This window comes from Paramisgurnus dabryanus, chromosome 1 (genome assembly GCF_030506205.2).
Source record: "Paramisgurnus dabryanus chromosome 1, PD_genome_1.1, whole genome shotgun sequence".
Classification (NCBI taxonomy): Eukaryota; Metazoa; Chordata; class Actinopteri; order Cypriniformes; family Cobitidae; genus Paramisgurnus; species Paramisgurnus dabryanus.
In genome coordinates, this window is record NC_133337.1 from 55,986,014 (window position 1) to 56,009,732 (window position 23,719).

Sequence of the window (23,719 nt, forward strand, 5' to 3'; positions counted from 1 at the left end):
CAAAGGCTTGTGTTCTTGTGTTCAAAACTCATTCCTTCGAACAGAAGCCATCAAACTCTCTATCTAAATAGAACGCACAGTGACCCCCCTTCATGGCGAACCGCGCGAAGTCTGTGGCTTTGCAAATGGCTTTGTATCTTGCGATATTCTAACAACACTGAGAGCACAGAACGGACATCGACATAAATCGCCGACTCGGATGTCTTCGATGCAAATGCAGTCATTAATTTTTCTCACTGTAACATGTATCTGTCAACAACAATTAAATAATCCCCGAAGCTGAAAAGACATCAAGCAAAGAGACCATCAAATTATATCGCACATGTATTATATCCATCTTCTTCTTTCCATCAAAAGAAAATTACGATTTCTTTTTAGCTAAAGGAAATGACGTATAACTATGGTTACGGCTGATTGGCCAACGCAGTTGCCAGGAGGAAGCTCCTTTGACCAATGAGAAACCTCTTACCACGCCCCATACCTCCTGCCACGCCCCTACCTCTTGCCACGCCCATTGCTCCAAGCTGCAGCTACCCCTGTCTCTTGCCGTGTGTCTCAATTCGTTCCCTAGCTCCCGAGGTCGTGAATCAGTATATCGTGTACACAGGTTCGGGCACTGGTAAGGACCCTAGCTCACTTCACATTGGGACAATGTTCACTTATTTTTCTGTCACGTGGCTGCTTAAGCGCGTTGTGATTATTCACAGCTGTTACTCATCAACAACCGGCAAAACCAACATCTCTCTGACTTAATTTTAAAAAACAGTACATTGTGGAAAATGCTGTCATTATTCTCTTACATATCTGTGCATAAAATTGGAGGCATATAATTACATTTTAAATGTAATAAATATATTTACAATTTTAAATAAATATCATTATTTTAAATATTGAGTAGATTGTGGTCCCTTACTGTGTAGCAATGTGTGTTTATATTTACAACTAAAACAAACGTTTGTCTTTATAAAAGTTCTGTTACATTTCATAAAGTTTATTGAGTTGGATCACGTGATGTTCGGGTGGCGAGCGTCAGAAAAGGTCACGTGATTTCCGGTTAGGGAACATAGGGAACATCGATGCTCACTGGTTTTTGCGTTGCATTGTGGGAATTTTTAGGGAACGAGCGTTCCAGTGCACTGAACGGATTTTGCGATTGAGACAGCCCTTAAAATGGCCGACTCCCTGATCAGTGCCCTGACTACTGAACAAGGGAGCTGATTGAGACACACGGTTGGAGTTTGTCCCGTTTTCCTTCTATGTTAGTTTGACAAAGTATGAAAAGACGTCAATGGCCTTTACTGCCCCCTGCTGCAATGAAATGCTTCCTTTTACAGTGTGAAATATGGCCTTGTGTATCTCACAGATATTAAACCAAGTCATGTCTGCAGTCATAAATCTTTGTTGACTTATCATTTTATCTTTAGCTTTAATTTGATAAAAAGTAGTTGCATGATTTTTATTATTTAATCTCATATACAGTCAATATATAGACAAGTAAAATACTAACTAAAGAAGAAAATAGCATTCTAAAAAAACTATTTGCTCAAAGTATCAAATATAATTTTTAAACAACAGTTTTGAAAATCAAAGCGAAGAGAAAAACTTACATTATTAAATAACATCCGCCAGACAGGTCATACAAATATAAACAAACATCAGCTTAATACACTACATGTTACTACATTCATAATCAATTAATAGAATAGACCAATTATATACTTTATCAGATATTATAAAATGTCTAAAGAAAATTGTACACGACTGCAGAGTTTTCCTTTTTTTTAAAAGCACATACGATACAAAAAGATGAATTAGGATCATTCACAAGCCAGTTTGCCATCAAAGGAGGACAGGGTGATAGCAAATGCCTGTAGTGCACACAGGGGAAAGCTGTAATCCATTGAGAACACATCTTCTGCTACCCGCCCAAACTGCATCACAATATAGTCCACTAAAAACAAACATTAAGGTTTAGAAATAAATCTGGTCATATATTATAATTATAATATTACAACTACATAATTTAGAATGTATTTTACAAACATATATATAATATATACAAAAATAAATATTTTCAAATAAAATAGGATAACGATTCACTCACAGTTATCTGGATGGACAATCTGAAAGTTCTTTACAGACGCCTGTGTAACTCGGCCATGGAAGTTGAGAACATATGACTGAGTTTGTTCATTCCAGGTTGGTGATTTATTTACAAGGGTGACAAGATTTTCTTTGTTACCATTATCAAATCGAGTGAGTAGAGACTCCAGCTCCTGGGACATGGATTAAGAGAATTAATCTATGAGAATAACTTTTTATATAACCATGAATGACACAGATGAAGAATTGTGGTAAAAAAAATCTCCAGAAATATAATGATGCTACAGATTGTTTTGTCCATCAAAACACTTGGGTTAACCAGTGGTTAACAAGAATCAACAAAATACTCACAGTTTTTGGACGAATAACAACTCGCTCATCATTCTCATGCATACCAGGGATGACTACTGTCATCTTTCTGGGACCTTTGAAACCCAGCACATTTTTCTCCTTGGATACAAAAATAATAAACAATATGAAGCTTTCTCCAATCAAAAGAACTATATTATTATTTCTTATAAAACGGTTCGCTTCTTAACATACATAACATATTGCCGCTAACTCTTGTCGCAGGGTGTCTGTTTCTTTGACGAATGGTTTTCTTTCTGGATTCTCTCCATTGTCGTACACAGTAAATTTTGTCCCCAAGACATTTGACCTAAAGGGATTAATAATAAAATGACATGACCAAAATTATTGGACGACTTAAGAAAGAGTAAAGATAAACAGCTGGTGTAAAAAGCATGGCGATGGCACTGACCTTAGTTTACCTATGTAGCTATTCGTATCTCTGGATAAATCTGTTGGATCGATTGATATTAAATAATTTGAAGTTTTGCATCTCTTTCTTTTCCTGCCCGCCATCAAAAAGACCTGGAGATAAAAGAGATTTTGCTTAAAAAGAGGACAGCAATGTATTCAGGTAAACTCCAAACATCTTTTCTCCCCTGCTTACCCTCTTCCCATCCTCCTTTTCCATGTGAAGGTAATATGTGGGGTAGATTCCTTTCTCCACTCCTCTCCTGTCTCTGGTTATCCTGCACTGAATGGTCACATCTCTTGGAGCTGGACGCATGGCAAACAGTTCCAAATCCTCCAAAGACATTGGAGATGACTGCACAATAAAGAAATTAAAACAAAAGATTTATAATGTAAATAAATCAATACATTTAAACTCATTCAATGTCTCACCTTTCCCATGTCCACAGAATCACTGTCAGAAGATGATTCCTTATAGTTTGAGTTTAACAAAGCAATGTTTTTTTCGCCTTTTTTTGACTTCTTTGGTGGTTTTTTAATCTTCCTCTTCTCTTCTTCTTCTTCCTCATCATCCTTTATTTCTTCATCACTGTCACTGAGGTCAATTCCCACTACAGTGAAAGTAAAAATGTATATTCTTGCATCAATTAAGAAACTTCAAATAAATCAGAGCACTATTTAACAAGAAGTCAATTTTGTTTATGTTGATTAAAGGAAAACACCACCGTTTTTCAAAATTTTATTATGTTCTTACCTCAACTCGTGTAACTACTCGTGTAACTGTCTCTAAATAGGGAAAACATGCAAGTGTTTGGTGGCTTCTAAATTCATCCCTGTTTGGAGCCATAGGAATGAATGGGGCTAGGCTAAATGCTAACACATTCACAAGGCGCTGTACAAAGATTAAAAGTGCATGCATTGAAAAAAGATAGGTATGTATTAATTCGTCTGAGTTGAGGTAAGAACATAGTAAAATATTGAGTTTTCCTTTAAGTCAATATTACAGTGAGGCAATTTTTTATTAAGATAAAAATACAGAATGCAAATTTAACTGATAGGGTAATATGAATGGATATGGATATCTGTTTATTGTTTATTTCACTGACACTGGTTATGTTTAGACATTGAATATTTAACTGACCTGCCATAAGTTTTTGTTCTTTCTTTGGTGTGGGAGGATTGGGGCTCTTTGACCAGTCTTTTCTTTCATCTTCACTCTCTGAATCAATTTTCTCTATGTTGAACTCCACCACTGAATTGGCCTGAATTGCTGGAAAAGAACATGATTGTATAATGTTTATATATCTGGAATGTCAACAATGCCAATATCAAGTTATTTCCTTTTTATGAATAAGCCGTGAACAGTGCTACAGAAAATGGCCTTTAACATTTGTAATGCTTAACAATGGAGACATCTCCGGTACACTTACAAGACTGTTGCTCTGTCTTTACTACTTCTGTAGATTCATTCATCTTGTCCTTCTTCTTTATAGATTTTTTTTCTTTGTCTTCATTTTCCTTATGTTTTCCTACAGTTTTTGGTACTTCAAAAGAATTCACAATTCAATAAAATGACAGTACAGCATATACAAAAATATAACAGAAAACACACTCACATTTTGTATGGCCCTTTTTAAGGCATTTTTTATTTGTTTTCTTTACATCTGCTTGGCCCTCTGTGTCAAGAATGCATTCAGGGCTTGGCTGGGAGCTGATCTCTAGATCAAATTTTTTGGGCATGATCGGATGAGACAGATCTCCCTCCTCAAATGTTTCTGCTGTTTTGGATGAAATGTTCAATTCTCCTAAACAAATCTCCTCTACTGTGTTTTCATAAACCTGCTCAGGCTGTGCATCTGCTAACAAAAAAGGCAGTGTGTTATTTAATGTAATAACATAAGGTATATATGCAATAATTAAATGAGAAAATCTTCTATGGATCATTCTGCTTTCCGGATCCTAATGCATTTACCAACCATTGAGGGAAGTGTTGCTTTGAGACTGGGTTATCAACAAAGCTGTGTCATCAGATTCAGCTTTCTGTCTGCGTGTCTTCGGATAATTATCATGATTTGCTGTGACCATTCGGGCATCTGTCCTTCTTCTTTGTTGCTTCTTGATCAAAAGCGTACGCTATGAGAGGTTTTAATATAAGAACTGTCAAACATTCTGCTAAAAATAATATGAAATCTACAAATAAGGTTAATAACCAAACATTAGGAAACGTTAATAGGCTGAACATACTTTTACTTTAATGAGATTACTTTATGGACTTAGAACATGTACAATAGGGTCCAAAAATCTGTGGCGACAGTAAACATCAAAAGCTTTTCTAAACCTAGAAATAAACAGACCAATGTCATAGATTTGCCTAAGCCCTTTATTTTTATGCACAACAAAAAAGAGGCTTATGCAAATATATGACATTGGTCATGTTAACTCTTAAAAAATGTACAAAAGCAATTTATTGTTATGCTTATAATGTAACTTGTAATGGAAAATAGATTATAATATATTAAATGCACAACAAATTTTTACTATGATCAAGCTTTTAAAGATTTTTATTGTTGCACTTGTTTTAATTTAATGTTTGCAAGCATCTACTGTAATCTGTTTAAAGTACGGAAAATTACACAAAGCTAATTTTGACATTAATGTTCGAAGTGCAAAATAATGTGCAAAAGTATATATTACATGCATGTATTTGTAAACAGTAGTATGTAAATAAATGCACAATGAATTATTGTTCACCTGACTGTCCAGTTTCTGCTGTCGTATCTCTGCTTCCTCCATTTCTTTTTGTTGTTAAAGAATAGCTTTTAGGTTAGTCCAACGCTTTTGAAAAGAAATTAATGTATGTTACAAAAAACACTCAAAACACAGTATGCGCTTACCAACCAGAATAAACTCTCAAATCAGCAATCAGGTTGGAAAGGTTTCTCTCTTTCTCCCTCTCTCTCTCTCTCTCTCTCTCTCTTTCTATCTCATCACCACCTGCATGAACAGACGCTAAAGAAGATTAAAGGGGATAAAGTTCTTACAAACCACTCATGAGCAATGGACTCTCCATCATCACTAACATCAGAAGCTATATTACACCACAATGAAAACTACTGTAGTATAGAATAGAAACTGTAGTAAGATGCCTATTTACTATAGTGTTTTGAATTTTACCATAGTACATTTTAACTAGTATTTACTTGCAGCTTATCACTTAACTAACATTACATTATATTGTAGTATGCATAAACAAATAAAATATAATTGCTATTATATTCTACAGTGTAGTAACATTTAATGCAGTTTACTATTGTAAATACTACAGTATATTACTGTTAAGACACCAAAGTACCGCGAGAACGAATAGAGAGCGCAGTATAAGCATTGCTCTCGCGATATTTTGATGTCATACACCGATCGCTCAACACAGCGTCGCATGAGTAATGAGAATTTCACACCACCAGTACATTAGATGGCAGTATTTCATTGTATCTGCTTCATAGCCGAAAAAGAAGGAACTGGGACAAGTCACTGGCTGATTTGAAAACACATTTTAACGTGTTTATAATCATTAGGACCTATTTTTCTTTGATCGCAAGACATTATGATAACTACATTTCACCACCAGAGTGAATGAAAGCGTTTACATTACTTTCTTACTACTTCTTCGTTTACGTTTGACGCTTGTTTTTATGTACTCGGACTACAACCTGGAAATAAAATCGTACAGTAAGTCTTTCAAAGCCTGTCCACGCTCTTATTTGTGTAAATTAAATCTCAAATCATTTATTTTAATAATGAATTATTCCTAATCACGTCGAATCAGATTTACTAAACAGATTTGTCTCGTCTTGAACGTTGTGGTCTTTATTTTTGCTTTGTCTTTGATAATGTATTGGCCACAAAATTGACCAATAATCATGACTAATAGCATTTAAGAGGAAGGGGTGGGGCAGAAGATTCATGACAGGGGTTAAAGAGCAATTCACAAGATGCTGGGTTCCCTTTTCACCCTAGATACCCAAATCAACAATCAATGATGTTTTTGCTAGTAGACAGCAGCATTAGGTCTGACGAATCTGTTGGTTTTTCCTTTTATGGATTTGTGAAAATATTTTCTTTCTTATGGAAAACAAATGATAGGAAAGAAAAAAACATGTGAGTTTTAAAAGCCTAGCAAAAAGCCTTTGTTGTTGGTGTATATATTTTTTTAATAGCTGACTCTGTTTTTCCACAGATGTCCACTGTGCCGTGCTACCTCTAATAGGATGAGCAAAAGTCAAGAAGATGTAAGATATCTATTTTTCTCCTCCTTTATCTGTTTCTTGTTTATATGTGTGGTGTGCAGTGACCGATTAGGTCTTGCACTTAAGCACCTAAGCAAAAACAAAACTTCTGGACAGATATGAAGTCCTTGCTTTATCTTTTGACAAGTTAACCACAGTTGGTTTACTCAAAATCTTGTGATTAGTTGCCGAGTGATGTCAGCACCCTTAAGATCATAGTCTGATGATCACAGTAAAAGTCTTGTCAATCATCAACACAAAGACAGTGAAGACATACCTCACTCAGATGTTAAGGCATAACACTTAATGATTTGTTTATGCTTCTAATGGAAATTGAGAATTTATTTTTCAAAGTTATAAAATGTATAAACATCTGAAGGTTTGGTCTTAAAAATCTTTGATGTTGTTACAGGAATTCATAGCTGTGAGGGTTCAGAATCCTCGGGTTCAGAATGAAGGATCGTGGAATTCGTATGTGGACTTCAAAATTTTCCTTCATGTGAGTAATTTTGACTTAAGGTTCTCTGATAATAGTTGGATATGTGACTTGAATTACTTTATGAACCTCTAAAAATCCTTATTTTATGATGTAAATGGTGATTCAGGTGTTGTTAAAGTGATCTGTATTTGAATAAGGAAAATTAATAGTTTTTCCAGTTGTTTTGTAATCATTGTACACGGCAAAAAATGACTTTCTTACTTAGTATTTTTGTCTTGTTTTCAGTAAAAATATAAAATAATTCTTAAATCAGGATGTGTTTTCTTGATTACCAAAATAACCTATGAAAATAAGAGTAGTTTTTAGACAAAAAATATAAAAAATTGTGCTTAAAACAAGCAAAAAAATCTGCCAATGGAATAAGAATTTTTTTCTTGAATTAAGTGTTCTGTTCATGAAAAAAGTAAAATTATTAAGAGAACATTTTTCTTATTCCATTGGCAGATTTTTTTTGCTTCTTTTAAGCACTAATTTACTTAAACTGTATATGGTTTATGTATATTATATACTTATTTTCCTAGGTCATTTTGCTCATGAAGAAAATACTTTAAAAATTCTTTTGATATTTTTACTGAAAATAAAACAAAAATACTAAGTAAGAAAGTCAATTTTTGCAGTGTAACTGTATTTATCTTGATTAAATCACAATCTGAAAGCCATTGACTTCATTCACAGTTCACAGTTTACTGTCTGGCATATAGAAAAAATGTAATGAAAATAATTGAAAAAACTCTTCTTTATTTATGTGATTTTGAATATACAATGCATACAGAAAGTATTAGACCCCCTTCACTTTTATCAATTTTGATAAGTCTGATACTACAATTGTTTTCATTCAGTTTTTCCTCATTAATCTACACTCAGTACCTTATTGGGGTGGTTTCCCGGACAGGGATTATATTAAACCAGGACTAGGCCTTAGTTTAATTAGGAAATATAATTAGTTTTATAGGACAAGTTCGGTATTTTACACTTAAAGCCCTGTTTTCAGATTGTTTATGATGAAATAGAATGGTTTTGACTTAAATTTGGACATATGCTGCTGGCCCGAGAATTTTCGGTTTCTGTGGTATCACCCCCCCCCCCCCCCATGTCTGCATAAGTGCACTGAAACAATCCTTCCTAAAATGCATTAAACTTTCATTTACAAAGACGCAAAACTCACCAAGTGGTCAGGGGTGTTCACTGATATGCTCACACAAAAATCGCTGCAAAAGATGCTTTCCAACAGCTGTTTTACCATTTGTTGTAAACTTGTGAACCTATTTTTCCAAACCAGCAGCATATGTCCAAATTTCAGTCAAAACCGTTCTATTTCATCAACAACAATCTGAAAACAGGGCTTAAAGTGTAAAATACCGAACCCGAACTGTCCTTTAACAAACAAGCATGTATTTTAAGATATGCCAGTGCAAGTTGTTTTCAGTTTGGACAGCTCTTACATTTATTTTAGTTTAGGACTAGTCTAATCCCTGTCTGGGAAACCGCCCCATAATGACAGTAGTAACAGCATTTTAGAAAGTCTGTAAATTTACTAAACAGAAAAGAGACTGATATATCACAATTCCATAAGAATTCAGACCAATAATCGGTATTGGTCGATAAAAGCAAATTTTCACACTAGCGGCTGAAATATGGCCATGGCCGATATATACTGTCAATCAAAAAAGAACCGGAAAATGCAATGAATTGGAGCTCCGTGTATAGAAAATTTAAAGAAACATCACTGGTTTAATGTTCAATGTTAATAGTCATTAATTACATTCAAAAAATATATTCTTCAGAATTTTGTTAAAGGACAAGTTCGGTATTTTACACTTAAAGCCCTGTTTTAAGATTGTTTATGGTGAAATAGAATGGTTTTGACTGAAATTTCGACGTATGAGGCTGCCCCGAGAATTTTCGGGTGTTTGTGTTTCACCTTCCACCTCTACAATGGGTTTAATGGTGCACTGGAACAATCCTTCCTAAAATGCATTAAACTTTCGTTTACAAAGACGTGAAACTCACCGAGTGGTCAGGGGTGTTCACTGATATGCTCACACAAAAATCGCTGCAAAAGATGCTTTCCAACAGTTGTTTTAGCTTTCGTTGTTAACTTGTGGACCTATTTTTCCAAACGCCTCACACCCGTACATTCTTCCGCTTAGAGCTTGAATAATAGACACTCCAGCCCAGGTGGTGGCGCTAATCCGCCATTGCCAATAGCAAGAATAGAAACAAAGTTCCCGGCGCGGAGTAATACCGTACCTCACAGCACATCTAATACAAGTCAATGGAGTTGGCAAAAACTACGATAAAACCCGTTGGAATGCGTATTTTGCAGCAATTTTTTTTGTGTGAGCATACCAGTGAACACCCCTGATCACTCGGTGAGTTTCACGTCTTTGTAAACGAAAGTTTAATGCATTTTAGGAAGGATTGTTCCAGTGCACCTATCAACCCATTATAGAGGTGGGAGGTGAAACACAAACACCCGAAAATTCTCGGGGCAGCCGCATATGTCGAAGTTTTAGTCAAAACCGTTCTATTTCATCATAAACAATCTGAAAACAGGGCTTTAAGTCTAAAATACCGAACTTGTCCTTTAATACACGTCAATATAACCACTAAACTATCGGTATCGGCAGATATCAGTCTTAAGTTTGCTAATTATCCGTGATTTATCTTTCTCTAGAAACCAGGCGTGTGCATTTTAGTTTATGACAAGATCATAAGGAGTGCGTGATGCGCTGTTCATTCATGCTGATGATCTCTGCTTCAGAATGGATAGTGACAAGCTTCCTGATCTCTGCTTCAGTCCAGTTTACAGACATTTCTCGACATGAATGTTGATCTGTGTTTAAATTCCTTTGTCAAAGAGCTGAATCATAACTTCTGGTTGCGATGACACACGCACGCCCCTTACGGCATTGTTTCTGCGTCTTGTTCACACAGAATGCTTTCCGTGTATGTTACGGCTATGTTACTAGGTCCGCTTTATGGGACCGATCCCAGAACATTTACAGGACGCAATTGCGTTCACACTGAAGCCTCTCATGGTGCTTTTCCATTGCATAGTACCCCATGGTTTGGATTGGGTCACCTTACTTTTGAGGGCTTCTCCATTGGATACAGTGCGTAGTACCCAGATTGGGTCACCTTACTTTTGAGGGCTTTTCCATTGGATACAGTGCGTAGTACCCAATACTTTTTTAGTACCACCTCAGTTGGAATTCCAAGCAAGCTGAGCTAATACTAAAATGTGACGTGAAAACACTGTAGATCAGTGATTGGTCTGAGAGAATCGTCACTACTAGCGTCATCACTATAATGCAAGAATGTCTTTACCCTTCGTGCATGCGCTGTCGAGCAAGCCTGTTGTCATCTGTGCTTTGTTGTAAGTAACTCAGTTTTAGCTGCAAAAAAAATCCACATGCTGAAAATCAAGAACACCATACCAGGGTTTGTGGGGGCACATTCATGACGTGCAGGTCCGCATTCACAGCATTTTTACAACTTAAATAAGGCTCAGCAGAGCGTGTCGACTTAAGCTGTTTGTACAGAAACTGCCATGTGATACAAAGGTAGTGATAAACGCGATGTGCAAACATCTGTTTTTGGGGGTCAATTTTGATTTTGTGGCAGACTGAGAAATAAATTAATGTATGGAAATGTACAGCATTCCAACAACGCTCTCACTTGTATGATGTCACAGCAGTAGGCAGCACAAATATAACAACACACACATAATCTCTCCCACTCTGAAGTGATACTAAACTCGATGGAAAAGCTAATCGAGCCAAAGTACTCATGGGGTTCTTGCATTGGAAAAGCGCAATTAGCCGGACATTTTCTGGGACCAAAGTGCTGTGTGAATGAAGTTAGAGAAGAATGACAGAAAATCTCCCAATCCAGGTGTACAAAGCTTGTCAAGGTCAAGGTCAAGGTAAACTTTATTATCCACAGGTAGGAAATTCATATGGTCACCTTACACGCTCCAAACAATAAAAACATAAAAATATAAATACAGTAGACATTAAAAACATTTAAACATTGAGAACAAAACACACAAAAACACAATCCAAACAGAAAAATAAATAAGCATTGAAAACTAGCTTAGTGCTAACATACACAGTATGCTCATATTTTAAAATGCCTAAGAATTTTTAATTCTATTGTTGTACAGTCTAATTGCTGTAGGCACGAAAGACTTACTGTACCTTGTGGTCCTAATTTTCTTTTGCAGAAGTCTGCCACTTGACCTATAGCTTTTTAAAAAACTCTGATGAAGAGGGTGGGTTGGATCCTTTAAAATTTGTTCTGTCTTTTTTAAACTAAGGTCATTGTATAGTTGAGCCACAGATGTTTGATCAACTCCAATGATCTTACTAGCTGTTTTGATTATTCGTTGCAGTTTATTCTGGTCCTTAATGTACATATTACCAAATGCACAGATAAGGCCAAATGATAAAACACTCTGCAAGAGAGCTTTATAAAACATCTGTAGAATACAGCTGTCTATTCTAAAATGATTAAGTTTTCTTAGGAAAAACATCCTCTTCTGCAACATTTTAGACTTATTTTGTGCACATTCATTAAAAGTCAGTTTATTGTCTATCTCAACCCCCAAATATGTATATGTTGTGACCCGCTCTACTGCTACCCCATTTATATTTGATAGTGGAACTATAGTTCCCTTTTTAGTAAAATCTATAATCATCTCCTTTGTTTTCTTTGGATTAACCACAAGGAAATTATCTGTACACCAATCAATAAAACCCTGCACCTCTCTCTCAAAACCTTCTAGGGATGCAGCATTAGGTTTTACAAAACCCACTAATGCTGTATCATCAGCGTATTTCAAAAAGGTGTGATTTGAGGAGGTTGCTTGGCAACTATTAGTATATAAGGTGTACAGAATGGGGGACAAAACGCACCCTTGTGGTGCTCCTGTATTAATGGCTTTTAACGATGAGACACATGAATTGAATTTAACCTGTTGACTGCGGTTCGTCAGAAAGTCAAAAATCCACAGAACTAATCTTGGGTTAACCTCCAGGTGTACCAATTTTTTTACCATCAGGTGGGGTTGGATTGTATTAAAGGCACTGCTGAAGTCTATGAACACGATTTTAACAAGACTCTCTGCCTGTTCAAGGTGCTCATATATGTTGTTTGTCAAAGTCAGCAGTGCATCTTCAACCCCTCTCTCTGCACGATATGCAAATTGGTTTGGATCTAGGGATGGAGTAACCTCCCCCAAAATCTGTTTCAGGATTATTTTTTCAAAACATTTCATTACTGTAGATGTTAGGGCAACAGGGCGCAAGTCATTAAATTCCCTAGGTTTATTGTTTTTGGGTACGGGCACGATCAAAGATTTTTTCCATAGACAAGGAACTACACCAGTGTTGATTGACAGCTGGAACAGCCTTTGAAAGGGCTGTGCCAGCTGATCTGCACACACCCTTAATGTCCTGCTGCTAATACCATCCGGTCCCCTAGCTTTATGGGGATTCACATGTCTAAAATAGGACTTAACGTCATCTACAGAAATTTCAATGTCCATACACCTCATACTACTGATTTCTTTATAAACCAGTTCCTGTTCAGCGGTAAAATCATAAATATCAAATCTGCAATAAAAATCATTCAAATCATTTGCCATTTCAAGTTCATCTTCCACTTCCATGAGATGCCTCTTAGGCTTGTATCCTGTGATTGTCTGGACCCCCTGCCAGGCTCTCCTAGTATCATTTCTGAAAAAATTCTCTAATTTGCGTTTATATGCTGCCTTACAGTCCCTGATCATACCTTTTATGTTTTTCTGCACAGTCCTTTTCTCCTCTCTGTTTCCTCCTAATTTAAAAAGTCGTTTTTTTTGGTTGAGAAGTTGTTTTAGTTCTGGAGTTACCCAAGGCTTGTTGTTTGGAAACATCTTCACAGTCTTTTTAGGAATGATTATGTCCTCGCAAAATGTTATGTAACCCGAGATTGCAAGCGCCGCATCATTGACGTTTTCGGTCCCGCCAGTCACTACATTCCAGTCCGTGCGCTCTAGACAATCGCGCAGTGCCTCGGATGCGGCAGCAGTCCAGCTCTTAACCTCCACCTTTTTGACTTTCTCTCGCCGCAGCCTGGACACATAAGCGGGCATCAGTTTAACCATGTTGTGATCCGAGTTCCCTAAACCAGGCAGTACTTTAGAGTAAAAGGCGTCCTGAATGTTTCCGTAACACAGGTCGAGGCAGGCTGCATTGCGGGTGGGACAGGTGACATATTGCTGGTACGTAGATAAGTGCTCATTTAAACTACATGGGTTGAAGTCTCCCATCACAAAGTTAGCGGAATCTGGAGCCTCTGACTCCGACTGGGCTACCAGATCATGGATCGTAGAAGCAGCAACTTGTATATCAGCGGAGGGTGCGATATACACGACAAAAAGTCTAATTTGATGTATCTCTCTCGGCAGATAGTATGGCCTTAAGCTGAGCGCTAATAATTCAATGTCTTTAGTACAAACTCGGTGTTTCATTGTAATGTGAGCCGGGTTACAGTACTTACTATTAATATATACGCACACACCTCCACCTTTGCTTTTTCCAGAGTTGAGGTTGCGGTCCATCCTTACCAGCGTAAAACCCTCCAGGTCGGCTGCAGAATCAGGGTCCGCCCCCGTAAGCCAACTCTCTGTCAGGCAGATAAGGCAAGCATGCCGGTAGTCCGAGAGGTACTGAGTACAGGCCCGCAACTCATCCACTTTTTTCCGTAGGCTTTGGACATTACCGAACATGACAGTTGGAAGAGATTGTCTGTAAGGTTGCCTTTTAATCCGCTCCCGGATTCCTCCTTTCTTGCCACGTTTCCTTGTTTTAGCATTATTGCTTCTGACACACTCGGGTGGTAACAGCGACGTGTCTTCGAAACAAAGACGGGTTGGAGGGAGTCCGATATTTAACAGAAAGTCCCGGGTGTAGCTGATCCGAGCCGTCTGGCCGCCGGTGTGTGTCTTAATATTGTGGCCGGTAACATGTTGGATAAGGTCGGCCAACAAAGTGAGGATCAGCAGGAAAATTACTTGATTCGACCTCATAGTGAGGACCAGCACGTTATAAATTAATCTGCAGAGTTACAAAGTATAAAAACCCTCATTGAAGAGTTACGACGTCTTAAAAACACTCATTAAAGAACAAACAAACAAACCAAATACGGATACAGGTAGGAGACGTGTAGGGACCGTGTCGCCGCTCGCGCATGCGCCACAGGTTGTTGCGTCATACCCAGAAAAAGACTCTAGGCTGTAATTGTTGCCTAAGGTGATTCAACTAAGTATAGAGTAAAGGACTGAATACTTATGTAAATGTTATATTTCAGTTTTTCTTTTTAATACATTTACAGACATTTCTCAAATTCAGTTTTTTACTCTGTATGAAGTGTAGATCAATGAAAAATACATGAATTTAAACGACTGTAGTATCAGGCTGCAACACAACAAAATTCATAAAGATGAAGGTGGTTGAAAAAGCTTTTAAATGCACTGTAGACGATATAATCCTATAATAACGGTTTTGTTTGAATGATTGTTGCTTTGATCTGACTATGGTTACTGTATCTGTCACCAGACGAACAGCAAAGCCTTCACTGCGAAAACATCCTGTGTAAGGCGACGATATAGCGAGTTTGTGTGGTTGAAGAAAAAGCTGCAGAAGAATGCTGGTCTTGTGTAAGCACAAGCATATACGTGTATATGATTATATCTCTGTCTCTGCTGAAATGCTTGATTTACACAATGATGTATTTGCGCTTACAACTACTACTATTACTAAGGGGGATACATTGTTTATCTTTATAAATATATAGATAATGTTACGTTTACATGCAAATATTAAATGCTTTCTGTTTTTACCCACAGGCCTGTTCCTGATCTACCCAAAAAGTCACTGTTTACCTTTATAAATGATGACTTTATTGAAAGAAGGAGAAAAGGTCTACAGAGCTTTTTGGACAGGTCAGCTCTACCAGTTTATTCATTTAAATGTTTGCAAGTATAGCAAATAATTCACTTTTGCCAAAATTGAACTTAAAATGATGCTGAAACCCAGAATTAAAGGCCCATTTTATGCCTATTTTTACAAGATGTAATATATATCTCAGACGTGCCTAAAATTTTTCTGTGAAGTTTCAGCTTAAAATACCCCACAGATTCATTTGTTTTAGCATGTCCAAAATGCCTCTATTTGGGTGGGAGGAGCAAAAAAGTGCAGTTTTCATGTCTGTACCTTGAAATGCAAATGAGCTACAGCTCCTCACTACTTTACAGACAGTGAGCACTTTTGGTTAAAATAGATCTGATTCCTATGAATACAGTTTTAAGACAATAATATATTTAGCCACATGAGCACAACAATGTGCTCACAAACACATTTAAAAAAAGCGTTTGAGTCAAATTAACCAGTCAGTCAGTGGCTGTGGGTGGGGTTTTGTTTTTGTGATGTCACATTAACAGAAGAATCAAAACAGCATGTCTAATGAGACTGCGTTGGTTTTAATGGGGTTTAAAAAATAAGTAGAGGATGGATCTTTTTCATTGTATGGTGGTTTGCTTCACACACATCCAACCTTGTAATATTGGATTTTGCATAATTATTGATTTTATCTACAGGGTACTGCACATGACGGTATGCCTGTCCGACAGCCAACTCCATCTCTTTCTGCAGACTCAGCTTCCTGTCAAGCACATTGAGGATTGTGTGCAAGGCCATACACCCTACACTGTGACAGAGGCCATTCTGACATATGCTTCCTCAAACCGTGGATGGGTGCAGGAGGAAGGAGATGGGTCCCCAGAGTTATGGTCTGCTCCTGTTTCATATGAATCCATAGAGAGGTAAATACTTGCAATTACAGCTTATAATAATAAAATATTTAGAGAGAATTCATCCTGATGTTATATTTCTCTTAACAGCCCTGCTCCTCACGTGCCATCTTTACAATGCGCAGGAGCCACGTCAAGTGTACTAGAGCCTTTTAATGAACCTACAGATGTTTCAGATCTAGAAACAGAACAGACTGCACATTACTCAAAGCGGGGGAGTGACCATGAACAGATATTAAAAGAGGAAGAATGCACCATTAATTTGATGGTTGAAGTCCACCCAAGCATTACTCATATAACTTCAATAGAAACTAAACTGGAGGCTGAAGAAGGTGGATCAGAAGAGACACAAAAGCTTGATGAGAAACTCAAAAAATTACAAGGGAATGGATGTGAATATCATGTTACACAAAAAGTCGGGCCCCTCGAAGTCCAGCATCTCCAAGGAGATCTTAATGGTGTAGAAGCTATTCAAGATATGTCTGTTGGAAAAGATGTTGAGATTACATCAATAATTGAAGGAGGAGAAAAGGGCCAGAAGGAAGCTGTCCTCGAGCAGGAATACACTGTGAGACAAACCTTTCCTGACAAGGATGTTCCTGAAAAAGTCATTTCGGATCTCAATGCTGCCCAGAGTGACCACAACGGGAAGGATCTTGAAGAAACATCCGATAAAGATTGTGAATCTTACGAAGCCAGCATCTCTGTGGAGAACGTCCCAGATACTAAAGACCAAGATCAAGCAGAGATAACCATCCAGGCGAACGGAGACTCCAGCAAAGATACTGCTATCCAGGAAGATGCTGTGGATGAAACCAGCTGCACACATTCAGAGATCAGTAAATGCAATGAAGATCATGTAGATGAGGTGAACAAGATCAATGCAAAAAGCGTTCACACTGGCAGTGCCATTTTGATACTTGAGGGAACTGAGGAAGCGCTCGGTACGCAAATCGATTCAAAGAGCGTCAGCACTGAGATTTCATCTGAAGATGGCGATGCAAATACTTCCGACATCAACACGCTTGTTTTACAAGCCATAGAGGTTGATTCAATGAAATGTGAGGAAAATGATAGTCGTATGATCATCACTCCCCATTAACCAGATGTTAACTAATTCCTATTGGCAATGCTTGTTAACCGAATCTGAAATAAACTGTCGTCAACAGATACAGTCACGGACTATATCCATAATACACAATACACAGTCCCTCTAGGGTGTTCTCAGCTGTAATTCAAAGCATGTGAGTTCAAAATATTAGCTGTATAGACTTTGAAGGAAGACATTTCACTGTTGACATGTCCAGTTACAGTCGGTTTATATAGAAGATACACTGAACCATTAGACAAGCTGTAGTTTTCTTTTACAAGGTGAATGTAAAGCTTGCAAAGATAATACACTGACTAATGTGGCATTAAGGGTGGTCATTTGTACATGCAAGAAATAGTTACAAACACGTGATTGAGATTTGCTGCCATGTGACGTGTGTATATGCAATGTTAGCAATGTTTCAAATTTCAGTTTTGGCTGACTTAAGCACTTCCCTTTCTTCTAATGGTTCAAAGATGTTGCTCACAGGTTCACTCTGCTGGACATTTGGGTTAATAATATTTTTTTATATTGCTCATGTTGGCTTATTTAGAACCAGTGTGGTTTATAACAATGTCAGCTGATGCCAGTAAGATCCTGATATTTTTTGGAATTTAATTGCTTTATATGCGAACAAAACACTAATTTCCTATCAGTAATTTTCTGAGATGCACACATTGTTTTGCAATGATAATATTTTTCCCACCCTAACTTAATGTTGCACTAGGTCTGAGTGTTGTTTGCTCATTGACTGTCCATCTATTTATATTCTGCTGTGATATTGTATTACATTGGCTGCTTCTAATAGTTGTATAGAAATAGAAACGTTTGGTCATAAAGGACTTGCTTGTAAACTAACAGAAAAGGGAGCTGCTTTATGTCCTTTGAGTACTGTTTTAATACCTTAAGTTTTAAAATGTGGTGTTTTGTTACATATAGATGACAGGAACTTGGGAACGCACAATAATGTTTTTACAAATTCGGAGCACTTCACGTGATTCATTTTATATTTATGGTTTTAAGTTACACTAGTCAAACAATTTTAAAATGCATCTTTGTTTTATTAAAATGTGGTTTTGAATAGGAGTTGAATATTTTAATTGCTTCCATTCACAGCATTTCTCAGTTTAAAATTTTAAAGCGCCACATTTGTTTGTCTGGAGTACATTTTATGAGTAGCAGGACGGGTAATTATCACTGTTTGGATGTATGGATGGATTTACCAGTGTGCTTAATAACAAACAAATAAATAAAGGCTGAATGAGAAATCTATTTTATTAATTTTATTTGGTTTATTTTTTATTTCAGAATCAGAATGTGTAATGAATACATTTGTTTATGGGTAATTTATCCACAATAGTTAAATAAACACTACAAGCAATTGAATACTGTTGACATGGTTAGGCCTATTTAAATGCAGGGTGCATGATTTTTGAAAAACACTCGGGAAAAGGTCGAGTACCAAAACACACTTGTAGCCAATCAGCAGTAAGGGGCGTGTCTACTAACAACATCGTTGCTTATGTGTGTGGCGGGTATATCAAAAGAAGAGCCAGATTCTATTGGGGTTGGGGCGTGTTTGTTTAGGTGATTTCAAATGTCAACACTGGCTTTTAGAGATCATGCACCCCGCCTTTAAGTAGATTAAAGCAAAAGTATAACCACAAGATGGAGACAGCTCTGCTTTTTAAAACTTTTTAGATTTTTTTAAAAACAAAATTTGATTAAATCATGTTCTTCATAAGTATTTTTGTTTTTCCTCTAGTTCATAATGAAACTGCAACATTTCATCAAATATTGCAATATTTCTACTTTTCTTGTCAAACAGGGTTTAGGATTTTTCAGGGACATTGCGTTCGACATTTAAACTGTGCTCTTTTCAGAGTGTCAACATACATGGTGCTTTTCAATATGCTGAAGTGATTTAACACATCTCACAAACAGCTCTGAGGTGAAGGCCGAGCCCACTGACCTCTTTTAAGACTGTGACATCGACAGGCTGGATTGCGTGGCTGGCAGCAGGGGACGGCGGCAGGAACCGTGGTGTAGTCGGCAGTCGATACCTTATCTGTGGCGATGTCCCACAACAGAGCCTCTCTTTCTCTCTCCACATCCCGTAGGATAGACCTGTATTCCTCACTTTCGGGGATCAGAGGGGACTCTTCTGCCTCGTCCTGTGAGAGGTCAAATATCAAAGGGGGGTTGTGATATTGCTGTTGTCCACTTCCTCCGCCGCATGCCTCTGATCCACCTGAGAGAGCACATGTGCATGAGTGCATTCAGGGTTACAACCAATGGTAGTGTATTAAATGCATGAACCATGAGGATGTAAGGATGCTGAGAGAATATGCATCATTTATCAAACTGTATTTTTTGTGTTTAACAGATTAAAAAACTTAAATAGGTTTAGAACAACATGAGGGTGTAATAAGAGAGACCTGTAAGGTAAAAGGCCTTGTGATGTTTCAGCCTGACGGTTTGTAGGTCTCCAAACTGTCCTGCAGCCCCACTGTTTGGATGCATGAGGCTCTGATGAAGAAAAGCATTTAAATTTCAGACTAACAAACAACACTGTTTTTTGCTTTGGTTGGTGTGGTGAAGTTTTTCCAAACATACCTTATGTCCTGTGTCAGAGTCATTGAGCAGAATGTCTGTTATATCAATGCCATCATAACGTCGATCTGATGGTGGTCTTAAGCCGGCCAAGGACAGGATGGTTGGAAAGATATCCAGACCACTGAGAAGTAAGAAGTCATACTGTGAAAACAAAAACAATATAGCCGCAAAACGTTCGGATTGTTCCAGTACCTCAGCAGGGCTCTGCAAGTGGTGTTGGGTTTGATCCTCTTAGGCCATGCAACCACTGTGGGAACTCTGTGACCTCCTTCCCATGTGGTTCTCTTAGCTGATCCACCACCTGCACAAATGAATGTCAACATGCTAAGTTATTTAGTTAGTTTGGTATCTGAACAAAAGAAGCCTTGCATGTAATCGGCACCCGCAGAAATCAGACGTACATTACTCTCAACTCATACAGTGCATTTTAAAGTCACAGGTGTTTTTTGACATTTTTAGGTTTACAATGAACTAGTATTTCTTGAATTTTGTAATAAACGGGATAATGTTTATTAAAGTATTAGGCGATGTAAAATGTATATTCGCTCATTCCATATGTAGCCTGATGGGTTAAATGTATGACAGATGTCAAGGTTCCCACACCTTAGTTAACTTTAAATTCAAGTACCTCTCAAGGACTTTCCAGGTCCAATACCCTCAAATTCAAGGACTAAATGTAGGGACACATTTTAAGTGAGAGCAAGGTTACATCGTGTTACCTTTTAAGATACATTGTTACAGTTTCCTTTCGAGGGAACTTGCACTGCGGTGACACTTTGGGGACATCTCTGGGGGGTAAGTGCCTCTGAATGTGTATTTAAATTTCAACCAATGGTGAGGCTTAACGACAAAGACAGGGTGATGCGGGAGCCAGGAAGTATATCGCTATCTGAAATATTGCCAAAGACGTCTTTACAGGGACGCAGAAGTATGGAAAGGGAGACGCAGGGTCTCGTTCCCTTCTCAGGGAACAACAGTTACATACAGAACCCGAGACATTTTCATGTGTCAAACATAACTATGCAAAAAAGCATTTTGGTATGAATCAACATTCGCATACAGAAGAAGCATTTAAAGCAAACAGTTAAGCACGCGTGCTTAAAAAGTCTAGAATTTTTATGATATTATCCTACACTACACAGGGAGTAATATGGATTTTTTTCCAGAAATGTTCTAGCATAAAACATTCAAGCACTTTCAATGACCTGTATCTATGTATATATATTTTCAAAAACTTCCAGGGCCTTGAATCCCCCCCCCCCATTCACAAACTTTCAAGGCTTTCAAGGACTCGTGGGAACCCTGAGTTGTACTGTATGAATAAAAACAAGTAACAGCAATATGTTATTCATCACTGAATATGGTTGTGTCTGTTTTACCTCTGCTTGTCTGCCATCTTCCGACAAAAGGCCCTACATTCCCTGCAAACTGGCATTTCTGTTCCCATGGCCCATTGTCGCCTTAGGATTTAAAATAATCATAAATGTGACTCAGTCTCTGAAAAATCAGCTAAAGACATTTTTGGTGATTTCCTGTTTTGTACATAACAAATCATCCTACATAACATAAAGAAATAACATTGCTATCTTTATATCATAATTAGATTATGGGCATGGTCACATTCATATAGTAGCTTAGTAAGTAGAGGAATTAATTAAATCATTTCTTAAAAAAAAATTCATGCATTAAGGAAATGAATCCACCTATAATATATGTAAAAAAAATAAATAAAAAAAACTCACCAGTGAACCATATAAGTGTGTTTTCCAACAGCTCATCGCTGACAGCCTGCATGATTGTGCCCACCAGAGAGTCCATGTCACTGAGGCTGGCTGTATAGGGGTCTGGCGTAGTAACGTTGAGGAAGGCATTATGAAACAGTGGGACATGCATGTGAGCCAGAGCCACATACAGTAGGAATGGTTGTTTCCGATAAACACTACAACAAAAGAAATAAAACGCATATTAAGTAGTTCAAATACACATATATGCATGTATTTCTGTAAGTCTCACTAATAACGCTGTTATACACTATCAAATTCATATAGTAATTTCATAAGTTCATAATTAAATTACTTATTGTTTTAAATATTGCTATGTGAGCACTAGGGTGCCATGATATCAACTTTGAAGACAAGTGAACAAGTACAGTGAGAAACAGAAGGGGCTTGGCTGTGCACAGTCCATCTGATCTGTGTCAAAGGTCAGCACTGCAACTGTGTCTGCCTAGTAAACTTGTTTACAGTCTGTACCTCATATTGACTGAACAAAGTCTCCAAACAGCTGTGCTTGTATGCAGCAAACTGTTCCTATAATCAGTTTTAATACACTGAAAAAATGATTCATTGAATTTAATACATTTTTTTAAGGTAAGTGGTTGCAATCAATTTATTTAAGCTACATTTAAACAAAAGTTTTATATTTTATTTTACTTTACTAATCTTTTTTGTTGAAATGTAGCTTAAATAAATTGATTGCAACCACTTACCTTAAAAAAATTGATTAAATTCAATGAATCATTTTTTTCAGTGAACTGGCTATGCAGAAAACTGCGTTTACATGGGATTTGTGAGGTTTCTCGCAGGCAGTGGTGCCATTGCCTAAAATCTGCTTAGTCATTCAAAGAGCCGGTAGAAAATCTGTCATAAGCTACACCGTTTTATCTTTTGCAACACAAGTTTTTTAATTTCAAGAGAGCAGAGTTTTATGAATTACACTTATTTTAGTTTTTGACACCTTTTACACACAGAGACATGTGTACATGAACAAAACTGCGGGAAAGCCAGGTAAAGCATTTACATGTTACATGAAATTGTGGTAATGTGCATAAATCTACCTTGATGATTGGATTTTGCTTTTGACGTTTATAACCTTTCCCCAATAAAAGAAAACAGTTTTACGTGTTCACATGTCCCTACAAGTTATCAGTTTATTGAGCATAATTGGAGTAAGGCTGTGCATGTAAATGCACTCAGAGTTTGCAAGGTGAAAGTAGTTCTTAAAATAGATCAATGCAAATGGGATACAGCCCAAAAAATGTATTTAGTTTATGAATAATTTTAAATAAATAAAACTTAATTAGCGGTAAACATACCTTGCTGTCTTTATCTGCGTGACTGCCACAGCAGCATATCGGTCTTTAAGGCTCCATGTGTCCAAGGGTTGTTCAACAATTGTCTCATTTTCAAATAAAGGTAATGCCACTTTAGAGTAGCACTGGTCATGTTTTCTGTCAAATAAAACATTTGACATTTCAGTATGTCGACAGGTTATGAAACTGTGTTAGCTTTACCTTATGACATGGAATATAACACACCTAGAAGTATAATGATGGCGTATGCAGGGAGGGCAGCTGGGAAGGTCAAGACCTGGTTTGTCAGTGCAGCCCATGTCATTACTATAAGGAATTCCGAAGTAATAGTCAAAACCTTTAGTGTACAAACACAAAAGAATGGATATTCTTATTAACAACTTAGTGGAGCTAGTTAGGGACTTTAAATAGGGATGCA

General features: G+C 37.3%; 3 protein-coding genes across 6 annotated transcripts in view; 1 reads left to right on the forward strand and 2 right to left on the reverse strand.

Moving 5' to 3' along the window:
* On the reverse strand, positions 1-19,609 carry LOC135720346 (protein king tubby). Of its 2 annotated transcripts, none has more exons than XM_065242408.2 (13): positions 19,567-19,609; positions 5,614-5,697; positions 4,839-4,995; positions 4,479-4,718; positions 4,293-4,406; positions 4,004-4,132; positions 3,295-3,473; positions 3,059-3,217; positions 2,864-2,976; positions 2,647-2,761; positions 2,455-2,553; positions 2,105-2,276; positions 1-1,951 (listed from the first exon to the last, which is right to left on the reverse strand). In XM_065242408.2, exons 2-13 carry the CDS (start codon positions 5,653-5,655, stop codon positions 1,818-1,820), a joined length of 1,653 nt encoding a protein of 550 aa, XP_065098480.1. In that variant the 5' UTR covers positions 5,656-5,697; positions 19,567-19,609; the 3' UTR covers positions 1-1,817. The 2 variants fall into 2 exon arrangements, with proteins under 2 accessions (XP_065098480.1, XP_065098478.1); XM_065242406.2 differs by having other exon boundaries at positions 4,479-4,721.
* arsg (arylsulfatase G) overlaps positions 4,944-23,719 on the reverse strand; it is a 24,368-nt gene continuing 5,592 nt past the window's right edge. Inside the window, exons 5-14 of one of the 2 annotated variants that reach the window (XM_073815638.1) lie at positions 23,527-23,638; positions 23,305-23,439; positions 21,953-22,149; positions 21,590-21,670; positions 20,403-20,511; positions 20,211-20,331; positions 20,033-20,123; positions 19,567-19,845; positions 5,614-5,697; positions 4,944-4,995 (exon numbers count right to left, since the gene is read on the reverse strand). In XM_073815638.1, coding sequence (XP_073671739.1) covers positions 5,687-5,697; positions 19,567-19,845; positions 20,033-20,123; positions 20,211-20,331; positions 20,403-20,511; positions 21,590-21,670; positions 21,953-22,149; positions 23,305-23,439; positions 23,527-23,638 — 1,136 coding nt within the window. In that variant the 3' untranslated portion in view covers positions 4,944-4,995; positions 5,614-5,686. Of the gene's footprint in view, positions 4,996-5,613; positions 5,698-18,851; positions 19,846-20,032; positions 20,124-20,210; positions 20,332-20,402; positions 20,512-21,589; positions 21,671-21,952; positions 22,150-23,304; positions 23,440-23,526; positions 23,639-23,719 lie in introns of those variants that run through there. The other variant, XM_065242400.2, reaches the window with a different exon arrangement.
* Positions 6,300-18,866, forward strand: snx11 (sorting nexin 11). 2 transcript variants are annotated; one of them, XM_065242405.2, is made up of 7 exons: positions 6,300-6,591; positions 7,100-7,151; positions 7,561-7,647; positions 15,252-15,352; positions 15,542-15,637; positions 16,292-16,516; positions 16,595-18,866. In XM_065242405.2, exons 2-7 carry the CDS (start codon positions 7,131-7,133, stop codon positions 17,604-17,606), a joined length of 1,542 nt encoding a protein of 513 aa, XP_065098477.1. In that variant the 5' UTR covers positions 6,300-6,591; positions 7,100-7,130; the 3' UTR covers positions 17,607-18,866. The 2 variants fall into 2 exon arrangements, with proteins under 2 accessions (XP_065098477.1, XP_065098475.1); XM_065242403.2 differs by lacking the exon at positions 6,300-6,591 and adding an exon at positions 6,708-7,020.

What these genes read in the sequence shown, in the direction of transcription:
- LOC135720346 (XM_065242406.2), bottom strand. Translation starts at nt 5,655, where the DNA reads ATGGAGGAAGCAGAGATACGACAGCAGAAACTGGACAGTCAG. An exon ending in AAGCAACACTTCCCTCAATG is followed by an intron (nt 4,722 to 4,838) that starts GTTGGTAAATGC and finishes CTTTTTTGTTAG; the next exon opens with CAGATGCACAGCCTGAGCAG. An exon ending in AGCTACATAGGTAAACTAAG is followed by an intron (nt 2,762 to 2,863) that starts GTCAGTGCCATC and finishes TAATCCCTTTAG; the next exon opens with GTCAAATGTCTTGGGGACAA.
- snx11 (XM_065242403.2), top strand. Translation starts at nt 6,899, where the DNA reads ATGATGTTTTTGCTAGTAGACAGCAGCATTAGGTCTGACGAATCTGTT. An exon ending in GATAGGAAAGAAAAAAACAT is followed by an intron (nt 7,021 to 7,099) that starts GTGAGTTTTAAA and finishes GTTTTTCCACAG; the next exon opens with ATGTCCACTGTGCCGTGCTA. An exon ending in CAGAAGAATGCTGGTCTTGT is followed by an intron (nt 15,353 to 15,541) that starts GTAAGCACAAGC and finishes TTTTACCCACAG; the next exon opens with GCCTGTTCCTGATCTACCCA.